The 16,603-nt window shown below is 40.8% G+C and overlaps 1 protein-coding gene and 1 non-coding gene across 3 annotated transcripts; both read right to left on the bottom strand.

Moving 5' to 3' along the window:
* Positions 1-2,484: 2,484 nt before the first annotated feature.
* Positions 2,485-2,557, bottom strand: TRNAK-UUU (transfer RNA lysine (anticodon UUU)). The gene has a single exon. It is a non-coding gene; the product is annotated as a tRNA-Lys (tRNA).
* A 3,058-nt stretch (positions 2,558-5,615) lies between these two features.
* LOC131239288 (CRAL-TRIO domain-containing protein YKL091C-like) lies at positions 5,616-15,060 on the bottom strand. Of its 2 annotated transcripts, XM_058236916.1 has the most exons (6): positions 14,840-15,052; positions 10,544-10,802; positions 9,704-9,740; positions 8,693-8,798; positions 7,418-7,528; positions 5,616-5,852 (listed from the first exon to the last, which is right to left on the bottom strand). In XM_058236916.1, exons 1-6 carry the CDS (start codon positions 14,954-14,956, stop codon positions 5,730-5,732), a joined length of 753 nt encoding a protein of 250 aa, XP_058092899.1. In that variant the 5' UTR covers positions 14,957-15,052; the 3' UTR covers positions 5,616-5,729. The 2 variants fall into 2 exon arrangements, with proteins under 2 accessions (XP_058092899.1, XP_058092900.1); XM_058236917.1 differs by lacking the exon at positions 7,418-7,528 and having other exon boundaries at positions 14,840-15,060.
* Positions 15,061-16,603: the final 1,543 nt, after the last annotated feature.

Below are 16,603 nucleotides of genomic sequence, written 5' to 3'. Positions count from 1 at the left end.
ACATCATGTCGGACCACTAGCAGGTGGCTACAGGTAGCAATTTATGAAACATTTGAGATTTGGATCTATCTCAGTCCATTTAACCTAATTCACGGCAATTTGCTCAATTTGTTGGTGAAATTGCCGGTGTATGAGTAGTGAAATTATGTCAGCAATTCATAAAATTGACTTAGATATCATAAGAATATGACTGAAAACTTCCACAAATTGATGTAATGCTCGGTCAATTTCATGAACTACTCGGTCAACTTCACTAAAGTAATTGTTGAATTTTATGTGAAGCTCACTCAATTATATGTTAGGCTTGTTCAATTTCATTTGAAATTCATTCAATTTCATGTTAGCCTAGCTCAATTTCAAGTTAACCTCGCTTAATTTTGTATTAGACTTGTTCAATTTCATTTAAAGCTCGCTTAAATTTATGTTAGCCTTATTAAATTTCATGCTAGCCTCACTCAATTTCATGTTAATCTCGTTCAATTTCATTTCATTTAAAGAATGCTCAATTTCATGTTAGGCTCATTCAATTTCATTTGAAGCTCACTTAATTTAATGTTAGCCTTGCTCATTTTTATTTGAAGCTGGTTCAATTTCATTGGAAGCTTCTTATTTCATGTTAGCCTCGTACATTTTCATTTGAAGCACGTTTAAGTTCATTTGAAGCTTACTTAATTTCATTTTAGCATCAATCAATTTCATGCTAGGCCGTTTAATTTCATTTGTAGTTCGTTTAATTTTATATTATGCTTGCTCAATTATTTATAGTTGTATGTACTTTTAGCCACAGACGATATGACTACGTGTTATATCCGTAGCAATAGAGCCAACGGTACAATCTTACAAAGCAATGGTATTTTGGTATGCAAATAGTGTGTCCAATGGTTTAAAAGGTGAGATTTACAGTGGTAAAAATCTCCAAATATTCCTGACCGGAATGATGTGCCAAACGCAGGCGCTGGAAGCGTGCCGACACAGCACACGTTTGCCATATCCGGTGCGTTCATCAGGCAGGCCCATCGATGTGTTCGTCCTGAGAACTGTGTTGACTGAACCGCTTTGATGAAACTGTCTTGCAGTTCATCGCGACTCACCATGCAGGATTTTTCAATTGGTGTGGATAGTTCTACGACGGCCACCCATGATTAGGCCCATTGAATGGACAGTCAGGATTCACCAATGGCCCATCCACCGTCGGACGGAATATACCTATGGTCTGGATTAACGAAACATGAGCTTCGTTAGTCGTGGGATATGAATGCCTGCCAAATAAACTACCATTTCCGGCTCTATTGATTTAAAGGTCCACCAGATTGATTGGGATATTCTCTTTATGGGCCCACTAAAATAGGGCCCACCGAGCATGGGACCACAGTTAAACTCTGCAACCGACCCAAGGAATGGTGGGCCCTATACTGAGCTAGCTTATTTGGCATCCGCTAACTAATATTTTTAAAATCGTGACAACTTATTGTTACTGTGATAGGAATGAAATGTATGTAATATGAACCGTCCAAATTGTAGGGCCTTTGGTTGGTAGATCATACCCCACAGTTTATAGTGATCAAACATTCCCAATGATGGATGTGAAATGGACGGTTAAGATTGTCCAATTGATTTGATTCTCTGGCTCTCCTCCACCACAATGGGCCCGTTAATTTGGACCATTCATGTTTCAAAACATGAGAAGTGGATGAAGCATATCGCAAGTAGGTGTGTACATGAACCGAGCTAGCTCGGTTAGCTCGCTGGACTTGACTCGAAAAAGGTTGATTCGACTGGGTTCGAAGCTGAGTTCAAGCCGAGTTAAGCTGATTTTTTAAGTTCGAAAATGAGTTTGAACAGGCCCCAGCTCGACTCGACTCAGATCGAATCCAGCTCAAATCGAACTCGGATTGAACCAGTTGGGTGACTTGGTTACTTTGTCATGATGTTGCTCACCAACTATTTGATAAAATGACTCAACGAAATGTCACCAGTGGCAAGGAAGGTTTGGCTAGTGGCAAGGAAGGTTTGACTAGTGACAAGCAAAGCAGGTACAGTATACAAATACTTTTTTCTCTTTATTTTTTTATATTATTTAGAAGGTGTTTAATAAAACACCCATAAAACCATTCTTTGTTTTACAAATAGTGGGATTATGAAGTTGTAGTTCAGGTGTTTGTAGAAATGCCCCAATGACAAACTCGGCTCGAACTCAACCCGAACTTGGCCCGAGATATTGACCGAATTGAGCCAAGCTGTCCAATCGGGCTCAATGACCAAGCTAAGCCAAGTTTGGGCTAAGGTCAGCCAATGCTCGAGCCGAGGCTTGCTCGACTGGGTTCAACTCGATATACACACCTAACCACAGCTAAAACAGCTAGGGAGTTATATGATACTCAGGCCCGGGCCCCACCAAATCAGGGGTCTGTAATCTGGACCGTTCATGTTTCAGCACACGAGAAGTGGATGAAGGTGGACCTAAAAAACAAAAAAAAATAAATGCGCCGTCTGTGGGAATCGAACCCACGACCACATGGTTAAAAGCCATGCGCTCTACCAGCTGAGCTAAGACGGCTGTTGATTCCTTTTTATGATTATTAAATACTTGATTTAAGAGAATTCATTACATTCACATTGAATATATGACGCAGACCGTTGCCGGAAAATTTTCTAGTCTGCTGATTTGAAGTCTAACGGTGCATGTTCGTCGAAGATTATCTGATGAAGATGGTTATTAGGCAATCCAAGGCCGAGTTCACCTGTACAACCGTCCGAATGATTAAGGTGGGACCCAATCATGGAGAGGAATTTCCTGCAACACTTGTAGTAGGGAGCCCATGCAGCAAAAAACTCAGTGGGCCCACCAAGATTCCACCCCGTCGATAAGCAGCAAATACTCATGTTATAACATGAGCCTGAAAATCAGGCTGATTGAAAAGTTGACTGGGTCTCTAAAGCGGCATTGGCATCTAGGAGTGTATATCGAGTTCGCCATTGAGGTATTTCCACAAACACCTGAACTACAATTTTAAAATTTCACGGGTATACAAACAGAAGCAATAGTTTTATAGGTATTTTCTCAAATGCCTTCTAAGCAACATAAAAGCCAAGAAAAACAAAGAAAAAAATAGTATTTGTTTCATGTATATACCTTCCTTGCCACCAGCCACATTTCGTTGAGTCATTTTATCACAGAGATGGTGAGCAACATCAATGGTAAAGTAATCGAGTCCCTGAACTGGTTTGATCCAAGCTAGATTCGATCCGAATCGAGTCAAGCTGGGGTCTGCTCGAACTCATTTTCAAGCTCAAAAAATCAGCTCGACTCGGCTCAAACTCAGCTTCGAACTGAGCCGAATCGAGCTTTTTTAAGTCGAGTCGAGCGAGCTACCGGAGCTAGCTCAATTCATGTACACCCCTATTTGCATCATATGAACACTGGAATCAGAGTGCGTATTGAGTTGCTCAATACGCTCTTATCGTACGAGTAAACTCAGTTGGGCCCACCATGAATGTACATGGTTTATCCACACCGTCTATCCATTTTTTCAGCTCATTTAAAGGGTTTAGTCCAAAATTTAAGCATATCCAAACCTCAAGTGGATCATACCATAGGAAACAGCGAGAATAATGATTTCCACCGTTGAAACCTTTATGGGCCCACAGTGATATTTACTTGTCATCCAAAATATTCATAAGATCATATAGATATGGATGAAGGGAAAACATAAATATAAGCTTGATCCAAAACTTTGGTGGTCCCAAAGAAATTTTCAACGGTAGACATTCAATTCACACTGTTTCTTATGGTGTGGTCCATTTAAGCTTTAGATATGCTTTATTTTTGGGCTCAAGCACTAAAATTATCTGATAAAATGGATGGACGGAGGGGATAAAATACATAAATCATGTTAAACCTCATAGAGTTTACTCAGTAGGCTAAGCGTACTGAGTGGCTGAGTACCCAATCCATTCTAGGTTGTTTAAGATAATTTACTTATTTCTCAAGTATCTTATTTTACTTTTTATATTTATTAAAAAGATAAGTATGTTTGTCAAACAACATGCTTATTAGTTACTCCTTTCTTTCGTTTCTTATGGTGTCTCTTTTTAACAACTTATAAAAAAGTAGAAAAGTTAAAAAAAAAAAATTAAAGTGATCATGTACATTTAAGTAAAAAAGTTACTTATCCAAAATAAATCACTTATATGCTAATGTAAGTAATCACTTATGTGCTAATGTAAGTAGAAAAAGTAATTTATTTGATGGTATCCAAACAGACCCTACAGGAAATAGTAGTGACGGAGACAACCACTGCTGAAACCTACTCTGGGCTAATGCAAGTATTCAATGGGACCCAGCCTAACATGTACCGTTGGCAAAAGTGGTGCCCATGGTTCGTTGATCCAGTCCGTTTGCCAGATTGGGCCCACCTTAGATGAGGCATGGACGATAACAATTCAGATGGAAAGATCATGTCCATCCAATGTGGCCTTTTTCCCAAACTGTCGGTGTATTTGTTTTCAACTCTCTATTTTTTGGCTACGGATTGAATTGTTAAAATCTTCTAACATGGAAGAAGTTTCTGGCATCACCGTACATACGATCCATCAAATCAACAGCCTTAATCACCAACTAGCGGTCCCTTAGCTTGCATCATGCATGAATTCAATTCTCCCATGCAAGACATCTGATTTTAATGGTATGAAGGGGGAGCAGATTAGGTGCGGCCCTAACCGTGGGGGCCACTTGATGTATTTATTGTATATCCACGCCGTCCATCCGTATTTCCAGAATATTTACCGCACAAGCCCAAAAAATGTAGCAGATTCAAATATCAGGTGGATCATACTAAAAGAAACAGTGGTGATTGAACAACCCACCGTTAAAAAGTTCCTGCGGCACATCATAATGTTTCCCTAATGTTTATTTTCCATCCAACCTGTTGAAAAAGGTATTTAAAAAAAAAAAAAAAAAACCTGGATGAAGGAAAAAAACAAATATCGGCTTGATCCAAAACATTTGAGCCCCACCAGAAATTTTTAATGGCTAATGAACACTTCTTCCTACGGTGGGGTCCACCTGAGATTTTTATCTATTCGTTTTTTGGGTTCCTTCTCTAAAATGATCTTTCAAAACGGATGGACGGAGTGGATGTACAATTGATACATCAAGGTGGGCGCCACGGTAAGGGCCGCACCGTCTTAAGTAAGGCCAGGGTCGCACCTAATCCGCTCCAGTATGAAGGAGCTTGGTAAATGTTCAGATGCAATGTGGTACAGGAACTTTAACATACAACGCTTTATTTCCTATGATCTGTCATATATCTATAATATCCGATCCGTGCAAATGGTTGGATAGGTGAAAAGCACGACGGCTCATTAGGGCTGCACCATCGAAATAAGTGGATACCCAATTGTCTGATTCAACGCATGTGTGTTGCCCACGTAATCAGTGGAATATGCCTATTTTTTGCTTCAGGGGATCTTCATAGTATGGCCCACCATCGTCACGGCTGAGATTTTCCACCAAAGTCGCACATTAGCAAAAAATAATTTTAAATAAAAACGTTGTACGTTAAAGCTCCTTTACAACGTTTGTGGACATTTCTAAAGGAGTACACGTGCATGGGTAGCATTAGAACTTAGGAGAGAAATTCCTTCGATGAAGAGCTTATGAAAAAATACTCGAGTCTGAACTAGCTTCATACAATGGAGAAAGGTGCAAATGATTCAAGGGGTGCGGGCTAAGCTGTTGAGTCTTGAATTGGAATTAAGGGCAATTTTCCACCGTAGATCTCTGGGAGCTCGCTCTCGTCAATATCTTCCAACAGTGTTGACTTCAAGTTCTTGTTTTCCACAAATACGAACTGCACGGGGACATGTACGGATGAATACAACAAAAATACGTTGCTGTGTCACTGCATTGGAACATCTGAGCCGTGGAAGAGATGGGCCATGCCACGAATATCATTTGGAGCGAAAATGGAAAACAATCCACGCATCAGATTGGTGGCATACATATAAACTGGGCCCCACAATCGACTGTCCATCAATTTCAGTATTGTAGCCCATCTGACGAATGAACGCTCCCCAGGTGATCTCTTTGATGTGGCCCATCTTTTGAATGGCTCACATGTTACACACATGTGACACGTCGGTAGGAGGTAAATCACGAACAAGCCATATCTGAGAAGGAAGCGGATTCCTCGCAGGCTCTGCGGGGCCCACCGTAATGTATTTGTTCTATATCAACCCCGTCCATACGTTTTTTCAGCTCATTTTAGAGATTGATTTAAAAAATGAAGCAGATCCAAATCTCAAATGGACCACACCACGGAAAGCATTACTGAACGCCTACAATTAAAAACTTTTTGGGCTCCATAAAAGCTTCGAATCTTGCTGATAATTGCGTTTTACCTTCGTCCAGGTTTACGTGACCTTATGAATAGGTTGGATGGCAAATAAACCTCGCGATGGGCCATAGGAAGGTTTCAACGGTGTCTGTCATCATCTCCACTGTTTCCTGTGGTATGGTCCGCTAGAGCTTGGGATCTTCTTCCATTTTGGGCACATTCCCTAAAATGAGATGGAAAAACGGATGGACGGCGTGGATAAAATAAAAACATCACGGTAGGCCCCACAGTGCCTGCCAGCAGGGATATCCCTGGTGGCTGAGTCACGATGCAATCTGCTTCTTTTTGGGAAATGATCCAGTACCCTCGGTGCGGTATGGGTTATGGTGCTCCCACTTGCATCAGGAGGTTTAGTGCAATCGATCGATCTGGACCACCAGTTAGGTTCGACAGGCTACCATGGAAACGTCACATTGGTCCGGCATTCTAACCATCTGATCGATAGCCTCTAATATGAACGGTCAGGATCATTTCATGCAAAACTAGGTCCAATCAACATTTTGGTCCATCCATCGGTTGGGATTCATCGTGGACAGCTTATGATTCTAAACAATCAATATTGTTAGGCCCCACAACACATTTCAATGGCTGCCATGTAAAATTCTCATTAATGAGATTATCCACACTGTCCTTCGTTTTGGCCTTTTTTTCCTAGCCACCCGTTTCCGAGACTACGGCACATGATTCGGAGCTCACAGATCGGTGATCTTGACCATCAATTTGATGGGCCTCACTCCGGATAGGGGGCTTCCAAAAAGAAATCCCAGATTGAGGGATCCTAACCTATGGATCAGTGGCCTACAACCAGAAGGTATCGAAAATAAAGCAACGGTCCTTATTCAAGTGAAAATAGACCAAAAGATCAAAGGCTAGGCTTTCCCAATTTCGAAGATTTCATGAATATCAGACATCAATGGTGGGGCCCATCTGTCCAACGGTATGGAACACCAAATGGTCCACTTGTACGATGGCTGGTTGATACTTGATTGTATGCATATCATCAGGACCATCGATCATACCTTCTTTTTCGTGTTATCATCGATGAACGGATAGACAATCTTCCACGCCGTCCAGAATATGTACGGCACGTGGACCAAAAACACCTTTGCCAGCCGCTCCGGGTAGTAGTTCTGCCATCATCAGAATTCAGAGTACAATCATCTTTTAAATGGCGGAGGGGAGAAGGGCGTGTTTGGATGCTCAATTGAACTGAATTGCAAATACCCAATTCAACATGGCCAAAATGATTGCGGAGAAAGGCATGTTTGGATGCTCAATTAAACTGATTTGCAAAAACCCGATTCAACATGGCCAAAATGATCGAGGAGAAAGGCATGTTTGGATGCCCAATTAAACTGAATTGCAATAACCCATTTCAAAATGGATAAAACGGCTAGGGAGGAAATGGGTTAGGTTCGGTTCTGGTCGGGTCTGTCCTATCCTCGAACCCATCTGGCACTGACCCAATCGCCACTCATTACGTTGTAGCCACCCAACCAACTTAAAAACTCATTAATCCCAGCCTCCACCAAAATAGGCCCATTTATTGTAATTGCGTCGAACTGTACGGATCAATCTGACACCGTACAAGCCATTAAAAAGTGAATATGTGAGGAAAGAATATTTAAGACCACAAGCATAAATTTTGCATTGGAATATTGGTTCACTTCATCACTGGCATTGTCAGGGGAGGAAAGCTATGTCAGCCTGCATTCGTCCTAGCCATGTGCTTGCACTTACCTTCTATTAGTTTATGGATTTTGGGCTGGGTTAGGACAGATCATCTGGCCAAGTTCATCAATGACCTGTACAGACAAGTGGGGTAAGGTAGGGTTCAACCCATGTAGGACCCATTTACTTAAAATGGGGCCATATTTTCTAGCCCAAGCCAGCTAGAAGCTGCCTCAGAAATGGGTCAGGCCAGTAGACCCAGGGGCCCACCTAACCCATTGCCAGAAAGCTCGTGTTCTGAGTTAAATGCAGTAGTTCAATCGACCATTTCAGGTCACCCTTTAGTTATTTTCACTTCATTGAATTAAATTATTGCAATTCAATGCAATTATACATCCAAACACTGCCTGTGTGAGACGAAGAGAACTCCTTACATTCTTTGTTGACTCGAACTCACTTGTTTTCTCTCCATCCAAAATCAAGAATTCAATTGAGTCCATTGAAAACAGTTGTTTTCCGAGTCCCGGTCAAGTTGAGTTGAGTTAGACTTAGTGAGTTTTCAAGAACTCTGATTTTCTTAAAAATTTATTCGAGGAAAAAGATCCAACGGTGGAGAAACGAACCTGCATGATGTCCAGAGCTGCTATGTACGCACGAATGTCGCAGTTCGAGTAACCCCATCCTTCGAGATCACCGATTGCTATGAACTTTTCCTCCCCGTTTTGCATACTGCCATAACAAACAGCGTTTCGGTACTAAAACTGCATGATCACACGTGCCAACGATGCACACGTGGTGGAGAATCTGAGCTGAGCATCACGAGGGCCCGACGGTAGATGTTTTCGGCTACAGAGATCAAGTGGGTCCGTTGGGGTCACACATGCACGTCGAATGTGGACCGTTGACGGTTTTATTTCCTTTAAAATTTAATAATTGGTTTTGGGAAAGTGATCATATACACACAAATGGTTGAAAGACTCAGCGACTTAAAACATGATCACACACGTTCGAGCATTGTAGGGTCCACTGTGATGTTTCAGTTCCATCCAATCCGTCCATCAGACAAGTCCCCCAATTTTAAGCATGAATACAAAAATCCAGCCTGATATACATTTCACAGGGCCACACTGAGCGAAACAATGGGAACGCCCACCTTACAAACTTACAGATGGAAAGTGGGGTCCACTGTGTTGTGTATATGTCATCCAACCCGTTCATCAGGTGTGTTCTACCAGAATAAACGAATTTTATGAAATTAAATCTATTAAAAGACAAAGGTTGCACACAACATGTGAATACATAGGTCCTAGACGTCAGAGCAGGTTTCTCTATGTGGTGGGTTCCAAATATGTTTTAGATCAGGATAATTATCATTTTCGAAGAACATAAGAAGTCAAACCAGATGCACAGTTTGGATTCCACACACGCATCACGGTGGGCCCCACAGCCCCTACATATGGTAATTACCATATGTTGCAGCGCATGTTATCATTCCCCTTCTTTTGCACATGTCTAGCTACCAACGTGTTGATCTGATCGGCCTGATCATCCAAAGTGGGACTCACCCAACGCGCACGGCTCAGATGTTCCACACATGTGTTGTGCACGTGTACAGTGACAAGTGAAGAAATTACCTGCCGCATAACTTCTCCAGAGTGTATATTACAAAACCTACGACAGATCAAAGAGATTGATCATTAGCTTAAGGAAGATTTAAGAAAACTTGAGTTCCCAGCAATTAAAATTGACCATTCAAACCAACGGCACATTGATGACGTGGCATGCATGTGGATGATCCAAGCGGTCCACCAGGTGGGGTGCACTGTTTAGATGTCCTCTCCTATAAAAATCATGACCGTTCACTCACCAGGTGGTCTGCTGTGCACGGTACAAATGGATGACAGAAAAAGAACTTTCGTTTTAGCTGCTCATGTGTTCCATTCTGATAAATCGATCTGCCTGATTTTGGGGCCAGAAGATCTATACAGTGTGGCCCACCTGATGGACTGCTCAATCTTGTGCACGTGTGCCATACACATAATCAATGTACCCATAAGATAATCGAGTCACATAATCAATTGCTTGAAAAACTCACTGAGTTGACTCAGACAAGTCTCTGCTCGTTAAGGTATTTGCAGGGCACATGCATGCGTTATTTTTTAGGCCATTCATGAGGTGGGCCACACCATTATCGATCCCTGGCCAAACAAATCAATCCAGTCCAATCATCAGGTGGGTCACGCATGCTCATTTAATGCGCACGTTTATCATCCCATGTTAACCACTCCGGATAGCCAGATCGGCATGATTTTTTGGACCAGCAGACAATAACGGTGTGGCCCACCTGATGAACGACCCAGATCTCACACGTGTTGACAGTATCATTCCACTGGAAACTGGGTTTGGGATGCTGACTCAGATTGTGAACTGAGTCAAGATCCTTCCAGTTGTTAGAATCAAAAGCAAGAACATACGTTTGAACTCTTCGAAATCTCTTTTGTAGGATTGATGTTTGCCACCAAACACCAAACCGATTCGACGCCCTTTCTTATCGAATCCTTGCATGAACATCTTCTTCTCGGCAAGCTGATTTTGGACTTCTGATTCAGAAATCAGACCATTGGGGATGGCGGCTCGCCTCCACTTGAGGTACCTGAGGAACAGGGCAGAGGCCTTCTCGACGTCCAGATCGCGTGCTCGCAAGAATCTTCTCAGCATCAGATCATCCGCTTCCTACATAGAATTCAAAAATGGCGGCGATTAGCGATGCGCCATAGGTGCGCTGACATGGTACTCTCGCTACAATATGGCATGGGTGTGAGATCGGGGATGTTCATCAGGTGGACCACGCCATGTGTGTGACACGGTTCAAAAATCAGGTCATTCTAGTCATGGTGGCGACTCATACAATTAAAGTGGAATTTGGGTTCTTTTTATAAAACTGTCCAATTTTTGATGTGCATGTGTGATGTAGAGCGGGTTACTTTCATGTCCAGGATGGACCAAAGAAGGCCGGATCGGATGCGAAAGTAATCATGACCGTTGGAACCTTAAAACAGGCATATCTTGCCAATCGGAATAAGTTATTCGATGTACCATATATGATTTCAAGGTAGGAGAATCTACTTTATACACCCAACCCAGCTACACCACATTGCCAACACCGTATGTGCAAGATTCCAACATATGGACAGTCAAAAATACTTTTTAATTTAGTTTTTATTATTTATAGTAAGTTTTAATTAGATGATAACTGTTGATCTTTAGTAGTCGTGACCAACATAAAAAAGGCTTAGAAAATTTAGGAGAATAATGTGGTTTGGCTTTATTGGACACCAACAATTTTTGTTCAAAAACCATGAAGTTTATTATAAATTATGACCGTCTATGAATAATAAACTAAATAGTAAGTTTACTATTTATAGTAAGTTATGAATCATATGGAGTTTGATTATGAGACTTCTTTCAAGGTTTGATATCACTATTTAAAGGATTGCAAATTTGTTTTTGTTTTTTTTTTTTTAAAAAAAATAAAATTAATTTTAAATATATACCATGAATCAATTTATTTTGAATTATTAGAAATTATTTTCTATTTCTTTCCTCATATACATTAGGAATCTGTGTGAGGAGTTCAGAGAAACTTCGTGTATTTAGGGTAGTTATCCTTGAGAAAGACGATGATCAACCTCATAACGCCCATCCGCATCAATGTGGCCTGTTAACCTGATGAGTGGGACAGTGGACCCCACCATCGGGATGGCCCGGTTCTTGCACTACTCAAGCAAATATAACTCTTCAGTCTCCCATTTCAAATCTCGAAATATTTAGTAAGGGACAGAAATACAACTGCTGCTCATCTGAACACATGAGAGAGTGACACAGGTGTGAAGAATCCAAGCTATTCATCAGGAGATCCAACCGTGTATGCGCAATGGCCCAAAATCAAGCCAGTCCGTTGATCGGGAAGCTTGTTGCCCATCTTCTTTTAACAGTCAATTTTCTAACAACACGTGTGGCCCACCTGATAAGTTAACCAGCCTGATTCATGGGTGAGATCACCGTGTACTGTTTGGGTCACCTGATCAATGGTTGGATCTCACGCCCGTAATCAACAATGGCATTTGCAGCTGTAAGAAGGATTCTTACTTTACGCACAATAGCCATAGCCGGGCTTAAACAAGAAACTCAACTTAGAAATAACTGAAACTAAAACTTCAGCTCAAATCAACTTTAAAATGACAAAGCAATATTCTAGCAATAATAAAACTAAAACAAAATTTAAAGAGGCGTTTTGATACAATATGAAATCGACTTGCGATTGCATTATATCCATATGAGATATATGATAAGATACGCATGGTATGCGCGGATCTAATCATGGTATTAAAAAACGGTTTTAACAGCCATTACCCAACAATAAAAGTGGCTAGCATTATGCTTAATGTTGCAGGGAGGTCCTCTGTTTCGGTTTGATCTGTGGTGTTAGCTTGGGTTCAACTGAATAATGGATATTGGATGCTCTAGTTGCACATTTTCGGTTCGACTGAATGTGTGTGAGTCGGTTCAGTATAATATGACTGAGGTCACTCAGTTCAACTGACTGAATGCGTAAGTTTGTGTAAGCATGAGTATTTTGTTTCTAATTGTATATGGGAGTTTATATATACGCTCCTATAATCTTGATTTGAGTTAGAAAAGAAGAGCCTAGCACCATTGCTCAAATATTTTGTAATGGAAAGTTAGGTTTTCTACTGAAAATTATTTCATCTCTTATATATAATTCTTCTGATTATAGTAGATTGATTATTACTTGTGCTGTAGTTTTTTACTGTAAGAGTTTTTCACGTAAACTATCATGTGTTCACTATGTTTACTTGGATTTTTCTTTATCTGTTATTTGTTTGATTTGATATAAGGTTACTTCCATGCCAAAATTATATATATATATATATATATATATATATGTGTGTGTGTGTGTGTGTGTGTGTGTGTGTATGTTACTATAAGGTCAAGCTCATGGGAGCTTCCTATGAGGTCCAACTGTGTGGGGTCCAATTGTGTAGGCCCATCGTGATGTATGTTGGACATCCACCCCGTCAATCAGATACACCATTCCATGGGGGTCATGGGCTTAAAAATCAGGTTAATACATGGCTAGGTGGGCCACACCACAAACAAAAGTCAAGAGTGGTTACCAACCCATTAAAACTTCATGATTGTTTATAGGATCCACTAAGATGTGTTTCTAACATCCAACCCATCCATTGTGTGTGTCCCACTTGGATGAGGTGTCGCACCAAGTTTCAGGCATATCCAAAAGTCAAGTAGGCACCACCAAGTATTTTTAAATGTTTAAACATGTTTTTACACTGATTTAGATGGTGTGACCCACCTGAGTCGTAATGCATGTTGTGGATGTTTAACACACATCATGGTGGAGCCCACACAGCTTGACCTGGACCTCATTATATATACACACACACACCTATAAAATTTGAATATTACACATGATGTAGTACCCCATAATACCCCATGTTATATATATATATATATATATATATATATATATATATATATATATATATATATATATATAAGCCCTAGGTCCACCATGGAATGGTGCATCTGACTGGTGAGGTAGATGTTCGACGCGCGCATCATGGTGGGGGTCCACACAGCTCGATCTCATGGGGAGTTCCTAAGAGCTCAATGTAACAGAACCTTTCCCCTATATATATATATATATATATATATATATTGGGTAATAGTGTTCTCGCATGAATTTACTGGGTAATAGTGTCCTCGCATGAATTTATTTTTAACAATTAAAAACCCTCGTATGCATTTATAAATGGGATTAATATTTCATTTAAGGATTAAGTAAATAACAAAATATATATTTTTATATTTTTTTCTCAAGATTTTTCTTTACACACGATTAAGTATGAATTTTTTTGGATCAGGGACAGCCAATGTACAACACGTGGATATTTAAAACCATACACTTAAAACAATTTAAAAAAAAAAAAAAAAAAAAAGACACGCGGATGGTTTTGATCATTTCCACACGTAACCATTTTGGTACGTGTGGAAGAAGTTAGGGACCCAAATTCATTTCTAGAGAAGTGATCTTCCACTTGTTTTTTCTGACAACCATAAACCTTGCAACAGATTTAAAATTAAATAATTTTAAAGTGGCATCCAAACGGGACTTTCAGTCACAATTAGGGTTATGAAGGCTAGAATTGTAGCTACATTGCTTTCAAATATCAATAGAAGCAAAAATCATTCATTTACTACTTACTAAATGTTTGCCATTCAATTCACTTGTGCATCCAAACACCATATCATTAAAATAGGAACTGAAAAAGCATTTTTAGGGTGTGTTTGGTTACACCAAGTTTACTCAGAATTTGCACCAAATTAGACTGATAAATCATGATATTTGGTGCAGCCAAACGCACCCTTAAAAATCCATTCTCCTTGATTTAGAAAATAAAAAGGCAAAATAAATTAATAAAATTCAAACAAACCAACAAAAGAGATCACAAAAGGAAAAAAATCCATTCTCTCTCTCTCTCTCTCTCTCTCTCTCTCTCTCTACATACAACCATGCAACCCCAAATCTCTTCCTCCCTCCTATTTGACCCATCACATGCAACCATGAAATCCCAAAACAGAGAGAGAGAGAGAGAGAGAGAGAGAGAGAGAGAGAGAGAGAAGAAGAAGAAGAAGAAGAAGAAGAAGGGAAAGGGAAAGGAGAACACCTTTGAAGTAGGATCCTCTCTCTCAACAAAGATTCTCATCAACCTCACTTTGTTCTGCTCCACATCAACGGTCCAGATGCTATCACGCCCACCCTCTGATGGCCCTTTGGGATCCATTTGCAATACAGCGACGAAGTGCACAAGCTTTCAAGGATATGAGAGAAAGACGTCCAGCTAAAAAGCCACATAAATATCCTTCGAACCAGACCAACTAATTTGGGTCCCTTTGTTTCAGCTGTCCACCGACGATTTTCCTTTCAACGCTATTTGATATTGATAGCCTCCAAATTGACGGTTAGCATCGCACGATCAGCGTGATAGGTACCACGGTTTGGACAGTATTGATTGATGTTTATTCATTACACTTGTACGGATATTTCCCTATTTCAGGAATGGTGCAGAACCGATATGAGTCGTTTTGGCCTTGTATTCAGCTTCATGAATCCCACATTCGAAGAATTGGATCCGATAATCATAACCGTCCTTCCAGGACTGAAATCGAACATCCACGACCCATTTTCACAGTCTGCTGAAAATATGACCCTGACCATTGATTCATGGAGTTGAATGTGAACCGTTGAACGTTTTCATCACAGCAGTCAACATTCATCTATTCATATGGTAGTCAGAATCATCTCTCTCAAATGACTTGTAGATTGTCATCCACTTAGATGGTGACCACGATACGAACGGTTCAGATCCTTGCACCATATCTGTTTGTGCGCATTTAACGGAGCGAGACATGCTGACAAACCTCAGTTGCGACGAACCCAACTCACGTATGAGCTAAAGACTTTTCGTCGCGGCGGACAGGAAAGACTATTACAACCAGAATACGTACCCTATACTCGGGTCTTTAGTTTGTAAATGTCTGCAAACGAAAAATTGATCCAGACCATTGATTTGTTGGTTCTCAATATGGATGGACCATATCCATTTAAAAACTCATAGATGTAGAAATCATAACCTGTGATATTTCTGCCTCAGATAGCTAACAACATTCATACATCGGCAGTCTATACAAGTTGTTGGTCAAACAGATCAATGGTCCGGATCTCTGATCCCTGGGCCCCACTTGTACAAAATGAGAAACGACTTTCTTGCGTACATCCTCGGGTCTGACCATGTAATTCATTTGTGCAAATTTGAATGGTTGGGGGCTGCTTGACTGTTCACAGTCTATAGTCTATGCGCAGCAAAGATAAACAGAGAAGGAGAACAAAACCCACACGCGCCAATGTGGCACACGCTTACAAGATCTGGGCCGTTAATCTGTCATGCTCCATTGGGTATGTGCTCTGGCCTGAGATTCAGATCGCTCAGTGGACCATGTGTGCCTTGGATTTGGACTGTACGAGATCTCTGTGCACCGTCCATTTTTCCCTCATGCATGGCCCACCTGATTGAGCTGACTAGCCAGTTTTTGGGCCAGAGGATGATGTGTGGTTGGATGATGAACGGGTACGATCTTCCTTAGAATATTGCATGTTTGCAAATGTCGGGTCTGTCCGAATATCCAGATCCGGTTTGGGCTGCAAGAATACGCCCGAGGCTGTTCCCGGCCTAAAACTTAAGCCCGTTTCAGCCCGGATCCAGCGATTGCAATTAGATCCTACGGTCTTGGTTCTTCTTGACAGCTTGTGGGCCCTCTCATGTATGAATCACCACCGTAGAAAATTTGGAACATCCTTTTATGCGGTCCTCGAGAGGAAGATGAATAAAGAGGGGGTGATTGACCACATGATTCACAAGGAAATTAAAGTA

This window comes from Magnolia sinica, chromosome 3 (assembly GCF_029962835.1).
Source record: "Magnolia sinica isolate HGM2019 chromosome 3, MsV1, whole genome shotgun sequence".
In the NCBI taxonomy this organism is placed as follows: Eukaryota; Viridiplantae; Streptophyta; class Magnoliopsida; order Magnoliales; family Magnoliaceae; genus Magnolia; species Magnolia sinica.
Note: the sequence above shows the minus strand (reverse complement) of the source record. Positions and strands in the feature narration are given on the sequence as shown.